Source organism: Triticum aestivum, chromosome 4A, assembly GCF_018294505.1.
Source record: "Triticum aestivum cultivar Chinese Spring chromosome 4A, IWGSC CS RefSeq v2.1, whole genome shotgun sequence".
In the NCBI taxonomy this organism is placed as follows: Eukaryota; Viridiplantae; Streptophyta; class Magnoliopsida; order Poales; family Poaceae; genus Triticum; species Triticum aestivum.
The window spans coordinates 446,097,800-446,116,726 of record NC_057803.1 but is presented as its reverse complement, the minus strand read 5'-3'; the positions used below and the strand labels follow the sequence as shown (position 1 = coordinate 446,116,726).

Here is an 18,927-nt window from a genome sequence, read left to right as displayed (position 1 = left end):
GTGGCAAGCAAAGCTGGGAGGGGGATGTTGGTGGGCGATTCCGTTGAGCTGTGGAAGGAACGTCTTTGGTCCCAGAAGGCGTGCGCCACGGACACAAGCAACGCAGAGCAGGCGCACGCGTGGATAGGGTAGGGACGGGACGACGCGGTTCGTGCGTGAGCCTGTGCGTTTCTCCCTGCCGACCACACGATGTCCATCTCCGTGTACGTGCGCTGAATCTGCGGCTGGCGCCGGGCCGAACACGCTGGTGAGATTGAGAAGCGTCACAATCCAACCGGGTCAACACACACGTACTCGTCCTCCCCACCGTTGGCGACGCGGCAGCCAACGGTAACTGCCCCATCCACCGTCCAAATCGATGATTATCCAAGCAATACTTTACGAGTAATCGGAATTTTCTAGTCGACGCGTGCCCTTTTTCCCACGCCCACCTCGCTTTCTTCGAGAGGAAGGAGCTGTCATCTTTTTCTCCTGAAACCACTCGCCGTCGTTTCCTTTTTCTCTTCATTCATTCTCCGGCACATCGATACGCACACCAGCTGAATAATATTATTCAAAGGAAAGCTTCGAGCAGAGGCAAATCCCCACGGAAATACGCGGCCACTTGCGTTTTGCATCTTCTCCTTTCATATTCACTTTCTTCCATTCTTTAGAAAAGGCTTGGGATTATTAATTCATTCAAACGCATGCTTTGGTTACTAGCAGTACAGTATACCCTCTTTCTTGCTGTTTCCTAGTACTAATTTCCACACTTTTGAGAAACGGTGCAAAAGCAAAGGAAAAAAGTAGTGTACCAACCCGAAAAATATATTATCATGAAAGATTTCTAAAATTAATGAAAGATAGTGAACTCGTGGGAAAATATATATGAAAATGAATGACTTAAATATATGAAAAAGGCAGTGACACATGGCAGCCGCAGCAAAGCGAGAAATAAAAATGCATTAAAACCAAGGGAATAAGAATACTGTAATGGCACCCACCACGCGACCTTTGTCCGTTCCTCTCCTCTCCGGTACTCTGCTCTGGAGCCAGTAGTAGTATTTGAACGGAACGGAAGCCCCAGTTGCCAAATCAGATTCAAACCCACAATCGACTCCACACTCCACCCCGGAGTGCGATGCCGCTCCTCATCCTCCTCATGCTGCTCGCCGCCGGCGCGGCGGGGGCAGAGTCGGCGACCCCCTCGCTGCACATCGGCGTCAACTACGGCGCCAACGCCGACAACCTCCCCTCCCCGACCTCCGTCGCCACCTTCCTCGCCACCAAGACCACCATCGACCGCGTCAAGCTCTTCGACGCCAACCCCACCTTCATCTCCGCCTTCGCCGGCACGCCCATCTCCCTCGCCGTCTCCCTCCCCAACTCCGCCCTCCCCGCCCTCGCCGACAAGGCCACCGGCCTCGACGCCGCGCGCTCCTGGATCCGCGCCAACCTCTCCCCCTACGTCCCCGCCACCAACGTCACCCTCCTCCTCGCCGGCAACGAGATCCTCCTCTCCACCGACACCAACCTCATCCTCTCCCTCCTCCCCGCCATGCGCCGCCTCGCGCAGGCCCTCAAGGCCGAGGGCCTCACCGGCGTGCGCGTCACCACCCCGCACTACCTCGGCATCCTCGCCCCCTCCGACGGCATCCCCTCCAACGCCTCCTTCCGGGCGGGCTACAACACCAAGCTGTTTCCGGCCATGCTGCAGTTCCACCGCGACACCGGGTCGCCCTTCATGGTGAACCCTTACCCCTACTTCAGCTACCGGCCGGAGACGCTCAACTACGCGCTCTTCCGCCCCAACAGCGGCATCTACGACCCGGCCACCAAGCTCAACTACACCAGCATGCTGGACGCCCAGATGGACGCAATCTATACCGCCATGAAGAAGCTCGGGTACGGAGACGTCGACATCGCCGTCGGGGAGGCCGGGTGGCCCACCCAGGCGGAGCCCGGGCAGATTGGCGTCGGGGTGCAGGAGGCCAGGGACTTCAACGAGGGCATGATTCGGGTGTGCAGCAGCGGCAAGGGCACGCCGCTGATGCCCAACAGGACGTTCGAGACCTACCTCTTCTCCCTCTTCGACGAGAACCAGAAACCAGGGCCGATCGCCGAAAGGCACTTTGGCCTCTTCAACCCAGACTTCACGCCCGTCTACGACCTCGGACTCCTCCGGGACGGCGCGGTACGTACTGCGCTTTTCTCCCCTCTGATGATCCTTAATAATTATTCAAGATATGAACCTTTACCTGCCTGTCTTGTGTCCTTAAACTTATCAAATTGCTGGGGCCTAAAATCTTTTCTTCTTTACTAGTAGGAGTATAATGATTGGTTGATTGCATCCCATAATTTGTCTGGGCCTGTCTTTACAATCGTGATTTTATATTTCATTTCTGCGGAGAATGTGGTTTCAATTGTGTTAAATTCAGTAGTATTTTATTTGGGAGGAAAAAAAAACCCAGGGATGAACCCAGTAAAAGTAGTATAGTACGTAATAATGGACATTCCGTGTCATCCATGGGCTGCAGCAACTCTGTTTACAGCCTTACAGATGATCCGACTTGAATGCTAAGGTGGTCCTCCATTCACACTGCAACTGCATTTGTCAAAGGTGATGTATGTGTATGGACCGGCTTCTTCTGGAAACGGCTAGCTGCTTGCTTGCGTTTCCGACTTTTGCTCCTATCCCCTGCATGGTCTGCTTGCCCAAACGGCTGCCTTTCTTGACTGATCCAGTATGACAGCAGGCGCGTGTTGATAGCAGCCTTGGACACGTCTGGGGTTATGGGTGGGGTGGGACCACTGCCAAAACTCTGATTTAGATCCATATGCACATGTTTGCTAGCTATTCGCTGCTGCTGCTGCTGCTGCTGCTGTAAATGTACCAGTAAGCTTGCACCGGACAATTCCGAGTTATTAACAAAATACCAGTACGTAGTACTCCCTATCAAAATCTTGTAGTATTAGTTTACAGAGTGAGTACATGCTAAAAGAGGCACTAGGATCTGATATTTGAATTGGAACGGATATATCAGAATAAATGGTTTAATGACTTAAATCAACCGGTACTGTTTTGAGAAGAAGAAGAAGAAAAATCAACAGGTTGTCAACACTGCTGAGTTCTTTTTTTGTTTTTTAATAAGGCTATGTTATAAATTCCGGATCAACACGTTAAGGGCTTCTTTGTGTTAATTTCATTTCTTCAAAGGAAAAGATGTAACCTTGAAACTTTTCTAACGGAAGCTACCTTAAAGCAAAGGAGATAGGGTTTAAGATTCTGGTGGTCTTGTGTCTCAAGTTTTAACTAGAAGCCGCACCTTTGGACTTGCTATCTGTTGTTTGCTGAGATGGTTGCCTATTGTGTACTAGTAAATGACAGGATAGCGCATACATCTGTATGCCTGCCTGTAGGTTCAGATAACAGATGGAGCCTTGCTTCATTTGGCGTCATCTCCTTTCCGTGGCATCCAATACAGGAAGGCATGCATCTGTTCTGCTTCAGCTGCATTAATGTTGTGGTGTGCATGTGGATTAGGCCCTCTCATCAAAGGAAGGAAGCAGCCATTAGCTGGCTGCCTTTTCGGATGCTTAGCGAAAGTGAACCATGTGGAGGAGAGGGCCTGACTGCATTACTAATTTTCAGCATGTTGATTCGGCCTTCGGGCGGCTAGTGTGTGTCAACAATCTTAAGAAGAAAACCAACTTGGACTTGCCCTGCTTTGGACGGTGCCAGCCCAGCCCAGAGAACATGTGCTTTGTTGTCAAAGCACCACTAATCTGCACAGCCTTCCAGTATGGCTGTCTAAAGTATTACTAGTATAACTCAGTTGAGAATCTAAAGTATGGCCGACAGTTCTGATGCTTAGATTCGTCGCTCCTGTGCTGTTACCTGACTTAGCAGGTGCCGTTATGTTGTTTTGCATTGCAGTCCGTGGCTCCAACCCCTTCGCCGAACCCATCGCCCAATCCGAGCCCTAAGCCCGCGCCGTCGGGAGGCGGGAAGTGGTGCGTCGCCAAGGACGGCGCCAACGGGACGGACCTGCAGAACAACATCAACTACGCCTGCGGCTTCGTAGACTGCAAGCCCATACAGAGCGGCGGCGCGTGCTTCAGCCCCAACAGCCTGCAGGCCCATGCGTCGTACGTGATGAACGCCTACTACCAGGCCAACGGCCACACCGACTTAGCGTGCGACTTCAAGGGCACCGGCATCGTCACCTCCAGCGACCCCAGTAAGTCCATGTACTAACAGTTTGTGAAGTTTCTGAACCTGGCTGCCTGTGGCATCGGAGGAGCTGACGATGGCACCCTTGTTGTGTTGTTGCAGGTTACGGGGGTTGCAAGTACGTCTCCTGACGGTACGCAGCAAGCCACGGCAGTACGAGGGCAGGGGGGCCAGCCTCCAGCCCACTACCATCTCCAGCTCGGAGCCGCGGTGGCGGCAGCGACGGAGGACTGCTCATACTGCCGGGCTTGCGCCATATTCTTCTATACTCGTGTCTGACAGCCATGCTGCTTCTTCCTTTCTAGTCATATAAATATCAATCATCGCCTCTTAGCTTAGCGCACACAGGCGGCTGTAGCGTGATGTTGGGCCGTCTTGCATTGCATCGCATTAATTTATTTTTCGTTCTCTTCGACTCATTTTTGGCCCAAATTTAGGCCGAGTTTGCATCCGTGCGGATGCCCTCGACGCCCTCTCCCTGTCCTCGTCTGCCCGTATGTGGCACTACCACGCCATCGCCATCTCTCCCAATTCGCTGTCAAATCCTTCCGCGCTCCCGCCCTCTCGACATGCCCGACCCCGCCATCGCCCCCTTCCCAGTCATGGCCGCCCACGCCGTGGTCCTGAGGAAGTCAAAGAAGGTGCACACCTTGAAGTAGAGGGATGCCTAGAGCAAGGTGGAGAAAAAAGAAGCCGCCGTTGCAGGCGCTTCGGCCCAGGTCGCTGCTGCGGAGAGCGTTGCCCTCGCCGCCAAGGCCACGCAACAGGTCCTTCTGTCAGGGTACCAAGAGCCGACGCTTCTCGTCACCACCGCCACCGCCAACATGGGCTCATCGGTGGCAAGCCCGCCCATGCTTCCGGAATCGTCGCGCCTGTCAATAATGCCGCCGGCATACGGGTGCCTTCCTAGGCACGACCCAGAGGTGTCCTACTTCTCCATGTCGCCTCGGGACCTCTCACCAAAAATGCACGACTTCGTGCCGGCTGTCCCAGTGGTGCCTGCCCTTGATCTCAACGCCACACCGATGGCCAGCCAATCCACCAGACGCGAAGGGAGCGCCCATGGGCGATCCCCATTGACAACTTTCCTGACGCCTCCTTCCTATTCGATGGTGCCGACACTGGCGCCGGATAACACGACGTACTACAACAATTTCATCGAAGAGATGATCTATGAGGGTGGCCAAGACGACCGCTGCCAAGACACCCAGGGCCACCACGGCCAAGAAACTCGAGACCAAGGCAACCAAGGTAGGAGTCAACATCGAGGATGAACATTGTTTAAGAGGAGCTATCTCATCAAGCCAATGCACAAAAGAGGCGACAAATTGTGAGGACGGGAGCTACACAAAGGATGATGGCAAGTTAATTTGCGAACTTGGATGGCAATTGTACAAGATCCCAAATCCGACACCAAGCAAAAGGAAACAACATTTTGAAAGAGGGTCCATACATACTTCCATGAACGTAGGAGGTTTATGTCCTACAAATTTGAGAGTGACAGGACCGACGTGTGACTCCGAAAGAGACGAGCTTTCATTCAATTGGAGTGCAACAAGTTTTATGCCTCTCATGAGAATATCTCTGGTCGTACTGTGAGCGTTCTTGACATCGAAGACATGGTATACAATTCCTTCCCTTGTTCATATGAGCTTGATGCCATGTCGTCCTCCTGTGCATATGAATGTATCTTGTTGGTTTGAACTCCATATGTATGAAGAAAATATGCCCTAAATGTAATAATAAAGTTGTTATTTATATTTCCTTATATCATGCTAAATGTTTATTATTCATGCTAGAATTGTATTAACCGGAAACTTAGTACATGTGTGAATACATAGACAAAACAGAATGTCCTTAGTATGCCTCTACTTGACTAGCTTGTTAATCAAAGATGGTTAAATTTTCTGACCATAGACATGTGTTGTCATTTGATGAACGGGATCACATCATTAGGATAATGATGTGATGGACAAGACCCATCCGTTAGCTTAGCATATTGATCGTTCAATTTTATTGCTATTGCTTTCTTCATGACTTATACATATTCCTCTGACTATGAGATTATGCAACTCCCGAATACCGGAGGAACACCTTGTGTGCTATCAAACGTCACAACATAACTAGGTGGTTATAAAGATGCTCTATAGGTGTCTCCGATGGTGTTTGTTGGGTTGGCATAGATCGAGATTATGATTTGTCACTCCGAGTATCGGAGAGGTATCTCTGGGCCCTCTCGGTAATGCACATCACTATAAGCCTTGCAAGCAATGTGACTAATGGGTTAGTTGTGGGATGATGCATTATAGAACAAGTAAAGAGACTTGCCGGTAACGAGATTGAACTAGGTATGATGATACCGACGATCGAATCTCGGGCAAGTAACATACCGATGACAAAGGGAATAACGTATGTTGTTATGCGATTTGACCGATAAAGATCTTCGTAGAATATGTAGGAGATGATATGAGCATCCAGGTTCCGCTATTGGTTATTGCCCAAAGATGTGTCTCGGTCATGTCTACATAGTTCTCGAACCCGTAGGGTCCGCACGCTTAAACGTTCGATGACGATTTATATTATGAGTTATGTGATTTGATGACCGAAGTTTGTTCGGAGTCCCGGGTGTGATCACGGACATGACGAGGAGTCTCAAAATGGTCGAGAGATAAATATCGATATATTGGAAGGCTATATTCGGACAACGGAATGGTTCCAAGTGATTCGGGTATTTTTCGGAGTACCGGAGAGTTATGGGAATTCGCCGGGGGAAGTTAATGGGCCTTATTGGGCTTTAGTGGAGAGAGAGGGAAGAAGGGCCATGAGGTGGCGCGCGCCTCCTCCCCGCCCAAACCAAATTGGACAAGGGGTGGGGGCGCCCCCCTTTCCTTCTCCCTGTCCCTCCTTTCCTTCTTTCCTATTTCGAAAAATAAAGGGAATCCTACTAGGACTTGGGAGTCCTAGTAGGACTCCCTACACTTGGCGCGTCCCTAGGAGGGTCGGCCTCTCTCCCTCCCTCCTTTATATACGTGGGCAGGGGCACCACAAAGGCACACCAAGATTTGTCTTAGCCATGTGCGGTGCCCCCCTCCAGAGTTACACACATCGGTCATATCATCGTAGTGCTTAGGCGAAGCCCTGCGCCGGTAACTTCATCATCACCGTCACCACGCGGTCGTGCTGAGGAACTCTCCCTCGTCCTCAACTGGATCAAGAGCTCGAGGGACGTCATCGTGCTGAACGTGTGTTGAACACGGAGGTGCCATACGTTCGGTACTTGGATCGGTTGGATCGTGAAGTCATTCGACTACATCAACCGTGTTACTAAATGCTTCTGCTTGCGGTCTACGAGGGTACGTGGATACACTCTCCCCTCTCGTTGCTATGCATCTCCTAGATAGATCTTGCGTGATCGTAGGTAAATTTTTTGAAATACTACGTTCCTCAACAGTGGCATCCGAGCCAGGTCTATGCGTAGATGTTATATGCACGAGTAGAACACAATGAGTTGTGGGCGATAATAGTCATACTGCTTACCAGCAACGTCTTACTTTGATTCGGCGGTATTGTTGGATGAAGCGGCCCGGACCGACATTACATGGCCGCATTCATGAGACTGGTTCTACCGACGTGCTTTGCACACAGGTGGCTGGCTGGTGTCTGTTTCTCCAACTTTAGTTGAATCGAGTTTGACTACGCCCGGTCCTTGTTGAAGGTTAAAACAACACACTTGACGAAAAATCGTTGTGGTTTTGATGCGTAGGTAAGAACGGTTCTTGCTAGAAGCCTGTAGTAGCTGATGAAGATATGTACCTAGGGTAGGGTCATAGGCCTGACCTAGACACCCTCCCCTAGGACGTCACCCTAAAACCAGAAGCATTCGAAGAGGAGTCATCATCCACTCGACCATGAGGACTTCCACTCAGAAGACTTGAAGTTACTCGACCGCGGAGACTGTCACTCGACCACTAGAAGGTCTAAGGTCGCTCCGGGCTACAATGGTCGGACATCACCTCATAGCTTTAATGGTCATTATGTCTCTTTATTTACTAGCGTTACCAGTAATGTCTCCCCTTTAATGTACCTTAAACCCTTTGTAACGTGGGTCGGCTGAGGTCCTGGCGCACTCTATATAAGCCACCCCCTCCACAGGCACAAGGGTTCGCATCTTTTGTAAACTCACACACACATATAATCCAGTCGACCGCCTCCGGGCATCGAGACGTAGGGTTGTTACTTCTTCTGAGAAGGGACTGAACTCATAAAACTCGTGTGTACAACTACTCCATAGCTAGGATCTTGCCTCCTCATACCTACCCCTCATTCTACTGTCAGTCTTAGAACCACGACAGTTGGCGCCCACCATGGGGCAGGTGTCTTAGCAGTTTATTGGGGAAGTTGTGATTCTTCCGATTCCCATCATCATGGTTTCCGGCGGAGGATTGGCTAAAGGCCGCGAGATCCGTCTCGGCGCGCTCGTCTTCATCGCCGACGACTCCGCTTGGCTCCACGAGGCTCCGCTCGACGTCGAGGCGCTCCCCGTCCGCGGGGCGACACACTTTCGCGCCTGCGTCCGCGGTGTCCTTCTTCGACAGCCGTCGACTCAGTATCGGTCGGCTCCTATGACATCCTCACTTCCCGTTGTTCGCCGGCGCCAGCGATCCGGTCGCTCGCGGCTTCAGCGGTGGGTGCGGCATGCGGTGGCCCGCCAATCGGCCACCCCACAAATCGCGGAAATCGAGCCCGACGAAACTCTCTACGGCCTGTTCAACTGGCTCCGTCGAGACAGCATCCGAGTGCGACAGCAGCGACCCCGCGGCAGAAGTCTTGATGGTCAATGGACCACGCAGTCCTCCTGGCTTCACCCGTGACGACGGTGGCGATGGCGTCGGTGATCCATCACATGTCCACAAGGAGTACCGCCCCGAACCCCTCTCTTCGCAGCGGAGGGAAGATCTTCGCCGCCGCAATATGGATGCACTTCACACTCCTATCGCCGGAGAAACCCCCAAGGCCCAGGCCTTGGAGGAGGCGCGCCTGGCCAACTTGGCTGAGCGCACTCGACTGGAGAACCTCCAGCGCGCCCTCGACGAGCGTGCCTGGCAGCAGATTCCTGAATCCAGTCGACGACAACTTTTTCCGCCTCCGACTCAGGTATACCGAACTCCGATCCAGAATCTCACAGCTGAAGCCCGAATAGCTGAGTCAATTCAACCTTCCTAGTCAGAAGCTGGCCGAGGTTTGATGCAGATTCGGGCTTTGCTCCGGGCAGTGGGAGAGCAGAATACGGCAGTATCTTAGTCGCGGAATAGGATTCATAGCAGATCTGTGGTGGCAGATACTGTCCAATCTGCTCACAGCCCAGGATCGCCTCCACGGCGTGAGGGACGTGGGTACCAGCAAGATCAATACAGGAATCGTGAGCAGTATGATCATCGACTCGACCACGATGACCGTCGTCGAGTGCCCACACCTCCTCCGAGGAGTGGGTCATACATGCCTCGGCGGCAAGATGACAGGCGCCCCCACAGCGGCGAACGAAGAATTCTAATCGACCCCAGAGAGCCAGGCTTTGATGCAAGATCTATCCTCGTTCAAGGTCTGATTGATAGGAACAGGGCTCACAGAGAAGGCCTTGATAGAGATCATCCGGCTGGAAGCAAGGTGCATGTTTCAGGACCCGAGTGTTTCAGCAGAGCCATCAGAGCAGCAGTGATTCCTCCCAACTTTAGGTTGGCAACTGGAGTCGGCAAGTTCACCGGCGAGTCCAAGCCAGACACTTGGCTTGAGTACTACCAAGTGGCTGTGCAGATTGGTGGCGGCAATGATGATGTGGCTATGAAGCACCTCCCCTTGATGTTGGAGGGCTCAGCGAGAGCGTGGTTGAATCAGTTGGCTCCTGGCAGTATATATAGTTGGGAGGAACTTGCTCGAGTGTTTGTTAGGACCTTTGAAGGCACTTGCAAAAGGCCTGCATGGTTGACAGAATTGCAGTGTTGTGTTCAGAAACCGAATGAAACCTTGAGGGATTGTATCCAGAGATGGATCACATTACACCATACTATGGAGAATGTGTTAGATCACCAAGCAATTTGTGCCTTCAAGGAAGGCGTTAAATATCGGGAGTTGAACCTGAAATTCGGTCGGACAGAAGATATGACTCTGACTTGGATGCTGGAGATTGCCACCAAATATGCCAATGGTGAGGAGGAAGACCAACTCCGGAGTGGCAAACACAAAACAGTCGCCCAAGAAACCGGAGGAGGGAATTCTAGTGGAAACATAAGCGAAAGGCCGAACCGGCCGCTCCTGGTGAAGCTTTAGCTGTTACCCAAGGAAAGTTCAAAGGAAAGCCCAAAGGGCCTTGGACTCCCAAAAAAGTTAAGGATAAAGATGGGAATGATGTGTTGGATTTACCATGCCATATTCATACCAAAAAAGATGAGGAAGGAAACATCATTTACCCTAAACACACCACTCGACAGTGTCGTTTCCTGATCCAGCAGTTCCGAGAGAAACAACCCAAGGAAAAGGAAAAGGAGTCGGACGGAGGTGAGGATAGGGAAGAAGATGATGATGGTTTTCCCAATGTCAATTCCACACTCATGATTTTTGTTGATGTTGAAAGCAAAAGTCGATTGAAGGTTATTAACAGGGAGGTGAACATGGTTGCTCCGGCAACACCTAGTTATTTGAAGTGGTCCCAGATGGCCATCACATTCGACCAGTCAGACCATCCAGCTCATATAGCCACCCTAGGAGGCAAGCACTGGTAGTCGACCCAGTAGTTGAAGGCACTCGACTGACTAAAGTGCTGATGGATGGTGGTAGTGGCCTGAACATCCTTTATGCTGAAACCTTGAAGGGAATGGGCATTCCGATGTCCAAGCTTAGTGAAAGCAACATGAGTTTCCATGGTGTTATTCCTGGCAAGAAAGCTCAGTCACTCGGCCAGATCGCCCTTGATGTGGTTTTCGGTGATTCCAAGAATTACCGCAAGGAAAAGTTGACATTTGAGGTAGTGGATTTCAAGAGTGCTTACCATGCTATTCTGGGTAGGCCCGCTTATGCACGTTTTATGGCTTGACCATGTTACATGTATCTCAAATTGAAGATGCCTGGTCCTAAAGGAGTAATCATCGTCACTGGCAATCGGCAGAAGGCGGAAGAGTGCTTCCAAAAGGGCTCAAAAATTGCCGATGCACAGATGGCAGTAGTAGAACTGCAAGAGTATCAGAAGAATGCGGATCCGAGTGATTTGCTGTGAGCCAAGAAGCCTGCCATAGATTTTGCATTTCAGTTGTCCGGGGAAACAAAGCCGATTCATATTCACCCGACCGATTCCAATGCCGCTCCAACCCATATCTCAACAACACTCGACGGCAAATAGGAAGAAGCGCTCATCCAGTTCCTCCGTGAGAACTGGGACATCTTTCCATGGAAACCTTCTGACATGCCGGGTGTACCCAGGGGACTGGCTGAGCATCGTTTGCGAGTCGACCCGAAAGTAAAACCAGTCAAAGAACATCTCCGACGGTCCGCCGTCCAGAAGAGAAAAGCAATTGGCGAGGAAGTGGCTCGGCTCCTGGCAGCTGAGTTTATCCGAGAGATTTACCACTCCGAGTGGCTCGCCAATGTTGTCATGGTCCCCAAGAAGGATGATTCACTTCGCATGTGCATTGACTTCAAGCATATCAATCGGGCCTGCTTGAAAGATCATTTTCCTCTTCCCCGCATCGACCAAATTGTTGAATCAAGTGCGGGGTGTGAGCGTTTGTCCTTCTTGGACGCCTATTCCTGGTACCATCAGATCCGACTGTTTGGACCCGATGAGATAAAAATGGCTTTCATCACTCCATTCGGATGTTTCTGTTATGTCACTATGCCATTCGGCCCGAAGAACGTCGGAGCCACATTCATGAGGATGATCCAGAAGTGTCTACTCACTCAAGTCAGTCGGAATGTGGAAGCATACATGGATGACATTGTAGTCAAGTCACATAAAGGTTCCGACTTGCTGGCTGACCTTGCTGAAACCTTTGCAAACCTCAGAAGGTATGATATCAAGCTTAATCCATCAAAGTGCACATTTGGAGTTCATGGTGGAAAGTTACTCAGTTTCCTCGTTTCCGAACGAGGGATCGACGCTAACCCAGAGAAAGTTGGTGCCATTCTTCGGATGAAACGCCCTGTGCATGTGCACTATGTCCAGAAGCTTACTGGTTGTTTGGCCGCCTTGAGTCGATTCATTTCTCGTCTCGGTGAAAAGGCACTGCCTCTTTACCGACTGATGAAGAAGTCTGATAAGTTCGAGTGGACTCCCGAAGCTGATGCAACGTTTGTAGAGCTCAAAACCCTGCTTTCCACCCAGCCGGTGCTTGCTGCACCAATCAGCAAAGAGCCTTTACTGCTTTACATTGCAGCCACTGGACAAGTTGTCAGTACAGTACTCACGGTCGAGCGGGAAGAAGAAGGAAAAACTTATAAAGTTCAACGCCCAATATATTACATTTCTGAAGTTCTGACTCCATCAAAGCAAAGTTATCCCCATTATCAGAAGCTTGTTTATGGAGTTTATATGACCACAAAGAAGGTTGCACACTATTTCTCTGATCATTCTGTTACAGTCATCAGCGACACTCCATTATCGGAGATTTTGAACAACAGAGATGCAATTGGTCGAGTGGCAAAGTGGGTGATTGAACTCCTTCCCCTGGATATCAAGTTTGAAGCAAAGAAGGCTATTAAGTCCCAAGCAATAGCTGATTTCCTCGCCGAGTGGATCAAACAGCAACTTCCGGCCCAAATTCACTCGGAGCATTGGACCATGTTCTTCGACGGGTCAAAGATGCTGAATGGTTCCGGAGCTGGAGTGGTTTTGGTCTCCTCCCGTGGTGACAAACTCAGTTATGTTCTCCAGATTCACTTCGACTCCTCCAACAATGAGGCTGAATACGAGGCACTTCTGTATGGGTTGCGTATGGCCATTTTACTCGGCGTCCATCGCCTCATGGTCTATGGCGACTTGGATTTAGTGATCAATCAGGTGATGAAGGAGTGGGATGTCAGAAGCCCATCCATGACTGGTTATTGCAATGCAGTAAGAAAGTTAGAAAAGAGGTTTGAGGGGTTAGAGCTTCATCACATTCCTCGACTGAAAAATCAAGCAGCCGATGATCTGGCAAAGATATGCTCAAGAGAAACCATTCCCAGCAATGTGTTCCTGGAGCATATTCATACACCTTCAGTTCAAGAATATCCCTTCACTGAAGAGCCCCCACAACCGAAGAGTGCCACCAATCCGACTGAAATCGAGATTCCAGCCGTGGTCGACTTTGTAATGCCCCGGACACACCCACCGGTGGTTGTTACTCCTGGCGGGATCTAGACTGGCCCCACAGATCAATACTAGTCTTTTCTGCGCACTTTGTCCTCACTCGTGCGCACCCGGGAGCAACTTTCCGGTCGGTCACCCATCCTGAAATTACTCCAAGCTGAGCACGCTTAACTTTGGACTTTTGTCCGAATGGGCTTCCGGAAAAGAAGGAATTCCTTATTGATATGAGTAGCCTATCATCCCTCTTAAGCCAGGCTATCACATACACCCCCACTCAGAGGAACCGATGTCCTCGTCGGGCCACAGGAACGTTCCCTCTTGGCACATACGTCTGTGCATCCAGTCTGGTACATGTGCCATGTCGGGTGCCACGACGGGTCACAAACGTTATGAACAACATGACCGCGCACCTGTCTGCAAACATCCATGTAACTGCGAGGGTTGGCTCTGATACCAACTTGTAAAGCCCCGGACACACCTGCCGGTGGTCGTTACTCCTGGCGAGATCTAGACTGGCCCCACAGATCAATACTAGTCTTTTCTGCGCACTTTGTCCTCACTCGTGCGCACCCGGGAGCAACTTCCCGGTCGGTCACCCATCCTAAAATTACTCCAAGCTGAGCACGCTTAACTTTGGAGTTCTGTCCGAATGGGCTTCCGAAAAAGAAGGAATTCCTTATTGATATGAGTAGTCTATCATCCCTCTTAAGCCAGGCTATCACAGACTTGATCATGGAAGTTTTGATCATCACCCCCGATTGGACAGTACCATATATCACATACATTCTTAGAAGAGAACTCCCAGAAGATGAAGAAGAGGCTCGACAGATCGTCCGTCGATCTAGGGCCTTTATTGTGATAAGAGGATAGTTGTTCAGAGAAAGTCTGACTGGAGTTTGCCAGAAATGCATAACACATGAAGAAGGTCGAGTGATCCTCAATGATATCCACTCCGGAACCTGTGGTCACGATGCGTCCTCTCGGACCATTGAGGCCAAAGCATACCAAGCGGAATTTTACTGGCCTCAGGCAAATGAGATGGCACAAGAAATAGTCGACAAATGTGAAGGTTGCCAACTTTACTCCAACATGTCTCACAAGCCTGCGTCAGCCCTGAAGACCATTCCACTCGTCTGGCCTTTTGCTGTTTGGGGGTTGGATATGGTTGGACCTTTGAGGACTGGCAGGAGTGGATTCACTCATGTGCTTGTAGCAGTCGACAAGTTCACCAAGTGGATTGAAGCCAAGCCTATCAAGAACCTTGATGCCAGTACTGCTGTCAGCTTCATCAGAGATATAACATTCAGATTGTTGGGGAACATAGTACTTTCAAAAAATTTCAAACGCACACACAAGATCATGGCGATGCATAGCAACGAGAGGGGAGAGTGTTGTCTACGTACCCTCGTAGACCGGCAACGGAAGCGTTGACACAACATAGAGGAAGTAGTCGTATGTCTTCCCGATCCGACCGATCCAAGTACCGAACGTACGGCACCTCCGAGTTCTGCACACGTTCAACTCGGTGACGTCCCTCAAGCTCCGATCCAGCAAAACATTGAGGGAGAGTTTCGTCAGCACGACGGCGTGATGACGGTGATGATGTTCTACCGACGCAGGGCTTCGCCTAAGCACCGCTACGATATGACCGAGGTGGAATATGGTGGAAGGGGGCACCGCACACGGCTAAGGAACGATCACGAAGATCAACTTGTGTGTCATGGGGTGCCCCCTTGCCCCCGTATATAAAGGAGGAAGAGGGGGAGGTGCGTCCGGCCCTAGGGGTGCGCCTGGAGGAGTCCTACTCCCACCGGGAGTAGGACTCCCCCCTCTTGCCTTGTTGGAAAAGGAAGGGGGAAGGGAGAAAGAGGAAAGGGGGGCGCCGCCCCCCTTCCTTGTCCTATTCGGACTAGGGGGAGGGGGCGCGCGGCCTGCCCTAGCCGGCCCTCCTCTTCTCCCTTATGGCCCATGTAGTCCCAATAACCCCCCCCCCCGGGGGGGGGGGGGGTTCCGGTAACCCCTCGGTACTCCGGTAAAATCCCGATTCAGCCGGAACGTTTCCGATATCCAAATATAGGCTTCCAATATATCAATCTTTATGTCTCGACCATTTTGAGACACCTCGTCATGTCCGTGATCACATCCTGGACTCCGAACAACCTTCGGTACATCAAAACACAAAAACCCTAATTACGATCGTCACCGAACTTTAAGCGTGCGGACCCTACGGGTTCGAGAACTATGTAGACATGACCGGGACACGTCTCCGGTCAATAACCAATAGCGGAACCTGGATGCTCATATTGGCTCCTACATATTCTACGAAGATCTTTATCGGTCAGACCACATAACAACATACGTTGTTCCCTTTGTCATGGGTATGTTACTTGCCCGAGACTCGATCGTCGGTATCTTAATACCTAGTTCAATCTGATTACCGGCAAGTCTCTTTACTCGTTCCGTAATACATCATCCCGCAACTAACTTATTAGTTGCAATGCTTGAGTGATGTGCATTACCGAGAGGGCCCAGAGATACCTCTCCGACAATCAGAGTGACAAATCCTAATCTCGAAATACGCCAACCCAACAAGTACCTTCGGAGACACCTGTAGAGCACCTTTATAATCACCCAGTTATGTTGTGATGTTTGGTAGCACACAAAGTGTTCCTCCGGTAAACGGGGTTGCATAATCTCATAGTCATAGGAACATGTATAAGTTATGAAGAAAGCAATAGCAACAAACTAAACGATCAAGTGCTAAGCTAACGGAATGGGTCAAGTCAATCACATCATTCTCCTAATGATGTGATCCCGTTAATCAAATGACAACTCATGTCTATGGTTTGGAAACATAACCATCTTCGATAAACGAGCTAGTCAAGTAGAGGCATACTAGTGACACTGTGTTTGTCTATGTATTCACACATGTATTATGTTTCCGGTTAATACAATTCTAGCATGAATAATAAACATTTATCATGATATAAGGAAATAAATAATAACTTTATTATTGCCTCTAGGGCATATTTCCTTCAGTCTCCCACTTGCACTAGAGTCAATAATCTAGATTACACAGTAATGATTCTAACACCCATGGAGCCTTGGTGCTGATCATGTTTTGCTCATGGAAGAGGCTTAGTCAGTGGGTCTGCAACATTCAGATCCGTATGTATCTTGCAAATTTCTATGTCTCCCACTTGGACTAAATCCCGAATGGAATTGAAGCATCTCTTGATGTGCTTGGTTCTCTTGTGAAATCTGGATTCCTTCGCCAAGGCAATTGCACCATTATTGTCACAAAAGATTTTCATTGGACCCGATGCACTAGGTATGACACCTAGATCGGATATAAACTCCTTCATCCAAACTCCTTCATTTGCTGCTTCCGAAGCAGCTATGTACTCCGCTTCACATGTAGATCCCGCCATGACGCTTTGTTTAGAACTGCACCAACTGACAGCTCCACCGTTCAGTATAAACACGTATCTGGTTTGCGATTTAGAATCGCCCGGATCAGTGTCAAAGCTCGCATCAACGTAACCATTTACGATGAGCTCTTTGTCACCTCCATATACGAGAAACATATCCTTAGTCCTTTTCAGGTATTTTAGGATGTTCTTAACCGCTGTCCAGTGATCCACTCTTGGATTACTTTGGTACCTCCCTGCTAGACTTATAGCAAGGCACACATCAGGTCTGGTACACAGCATTGCATACATGATAGAGCCTATGGCTGAAGCATAGGGAACATCTTTCATTTTCTCTCTATCTTCTGCGGTGGTCGGACATTGAGTCTTACTCAACTTCACACCTTGTAACACAGGCAAGAACCCTTTCTTTGCTTGATCCAATTTGAACTTCTTCAAAACTTTGTCAAGGTATGTGCTTTGTGAAAGTCCAATTAAGCGTCTTGATCTATCTCTAAAGATCTTAATGCCCAATATGTAAGTAGCTTCACCGAGGTCTTTCATTGAAAAACTCTTATTCAAGTATCCCTTTATGCTATCCAGAAATTCTATATCCAATCAATAATATGTCATCCACATATAATATCAGAAATGCTACGGAGCTCCCACTGAATTTCTTGTAAATACAGGCTTCTCCAAAAGTCTGTACAAAACCAAATGCTTTGATCACACTATCAAAGCGTTTATTCCAACTCCGAGAGGCTTGCACCAGTCCATAAATGGATCGCTGGAGCTTGCACACTTTGTTAGCTCCCTTTGGATCGACAAAACCTTCTGGTTGCATCATATACAACTCTTCTTCCAGAAAGCCATTCAGGAATGCAGTTTTGACATCCATTTGCCAAATTTCATAATCATAAAATGCGGCAATTGCTAACATGATTCAGATAGACTTAAGCATCGCTACGGGTGAGAAGGTCTCATCGTAGTCAATCCCGTGAACTTGTCGAAAACCTTTCGCAACAAGTCGAGCTTTGTAGACAGTAACATTACCGTCAGCGTCAGTCTTCTTCTTGAAGATCCATTTATTCTCAATTGCTTGCCGATCAACGGGCAAGTCAACCAAAGTCCACACTTTATTCTCATACATGGATCCCATCTCAGATTTCATGGCTTCTAGCCACTTTGCGGAATCTGGGCTCACCATCGCTTCTTCAATGTTTGTAGGTTCATCATGATTTAGTAGCATGACTTCCAGAACAGGATTACCGTACCACTCTGGCGCGGATCTTACTCTGGTTGATCTATGAGGTTCGGTAGTAACTTGATCTGATGTTTCATGATCATTATCATTAGCTTCATCACTAATTGGTGTAGGTGTCACAGAAACCGATTTCTGTGATGTACTACTTTCCAATAAGGGAGCAGGTACAGTTACCTCATCAAGTTCTACTTTTCTCCCACTCACTTCTTTCGAGAGAAACTCCTTCTCTAGAAAGGATCCATTCTTAGCAACGAAAGTCTTGCCTTCGGATCTGTGATAGAAGGTGTACCCAATAGTTTGCTTTGGGTATCCTATGAAGACACATTTCTCTGATTTGGGTTCGAGCTTATCAGGTTGAAGTTTTTTCACATAAGCATCGCAGCTCCAAACTTTCAGAAACGACAAATTTGGTTTCTTGCCAAACCACAGTTCATAAGGTGTCGTCTCAACGGATTTCGATGGTGCCCTATTTAACGTGAATGCAGCCGTCTCTAAAGCATAACCCCAAAACGATAGCGGTAAATCTGTAAGAGACATCATAGATCGCACCATATCTAGTAAAGTACGATTTCGACGTTCGGACACACCATTACGCTGTGGTGTTCCGGGTGGCGTGAGTTGCGAAACTATTCCGCATTGTTTCAAATGTAGACCAAACTCGTAACTCAAATATTCTCCTCCATGATCAGATCGTAGAAACTTT

General features: G+C 49.4%; 1 protein-coding gene across 1 annotated transcript; it reads left to right on the top strand.

The window, feature by feature from the left end:
- Positions 1 to 1,087: 1,087 nt before the first annotated feature.
- Positions 1,088 to 4,686, top strand: LOC543469 (glucan endo-1,3-beta-glucosidase-like). Its single transcript, NM_001427993.1, has 3 exons — positions 1,088 to 2,173; positions 3,917 to 4,220; positions 4,316 to 4,686. The coding sequence occupies exons 1-3, from the start codon at positions 1,121 to 1,123 to the stop codon at positions 4,342 to 4,344; spliced, it is 1,386 nt and encodes a 461-aa protein (NP_001414922.1). The 5' UTR covers positions 1,088 to 1,120; the 3' UTR covers positions 4,345 to 4,686.
- The last annotated feature ends 14,241 nt before the right edge of the window (positions 4,687 to 18,927 follow it).

Bases quoted from the DNA above. Each gene is read 5' to 3' on its own strand.
- LOC543469 (NM_001427993.1), top strand. From the start codon at position 1,121: ATGCCGCTCCTCATCCTCCTCATGCTGCTCGCCGCCGGCGCGGCGGGG. The intron at 2,174-3,916 runs GTACGTACTGCG...TTTGCATTGCAG, and splicing joins GACTCCTCCGGGACGGCGCG to TCCGTGGCTCCAACCCCTTC. The intron at 4,221-4,315 runs GTAAGTCCATGT...GTGTTGTTGCAG, and splicing joins CGTCACCTCCAGCGACCCCA to GTTACGGGGGTTGCAAGTAC.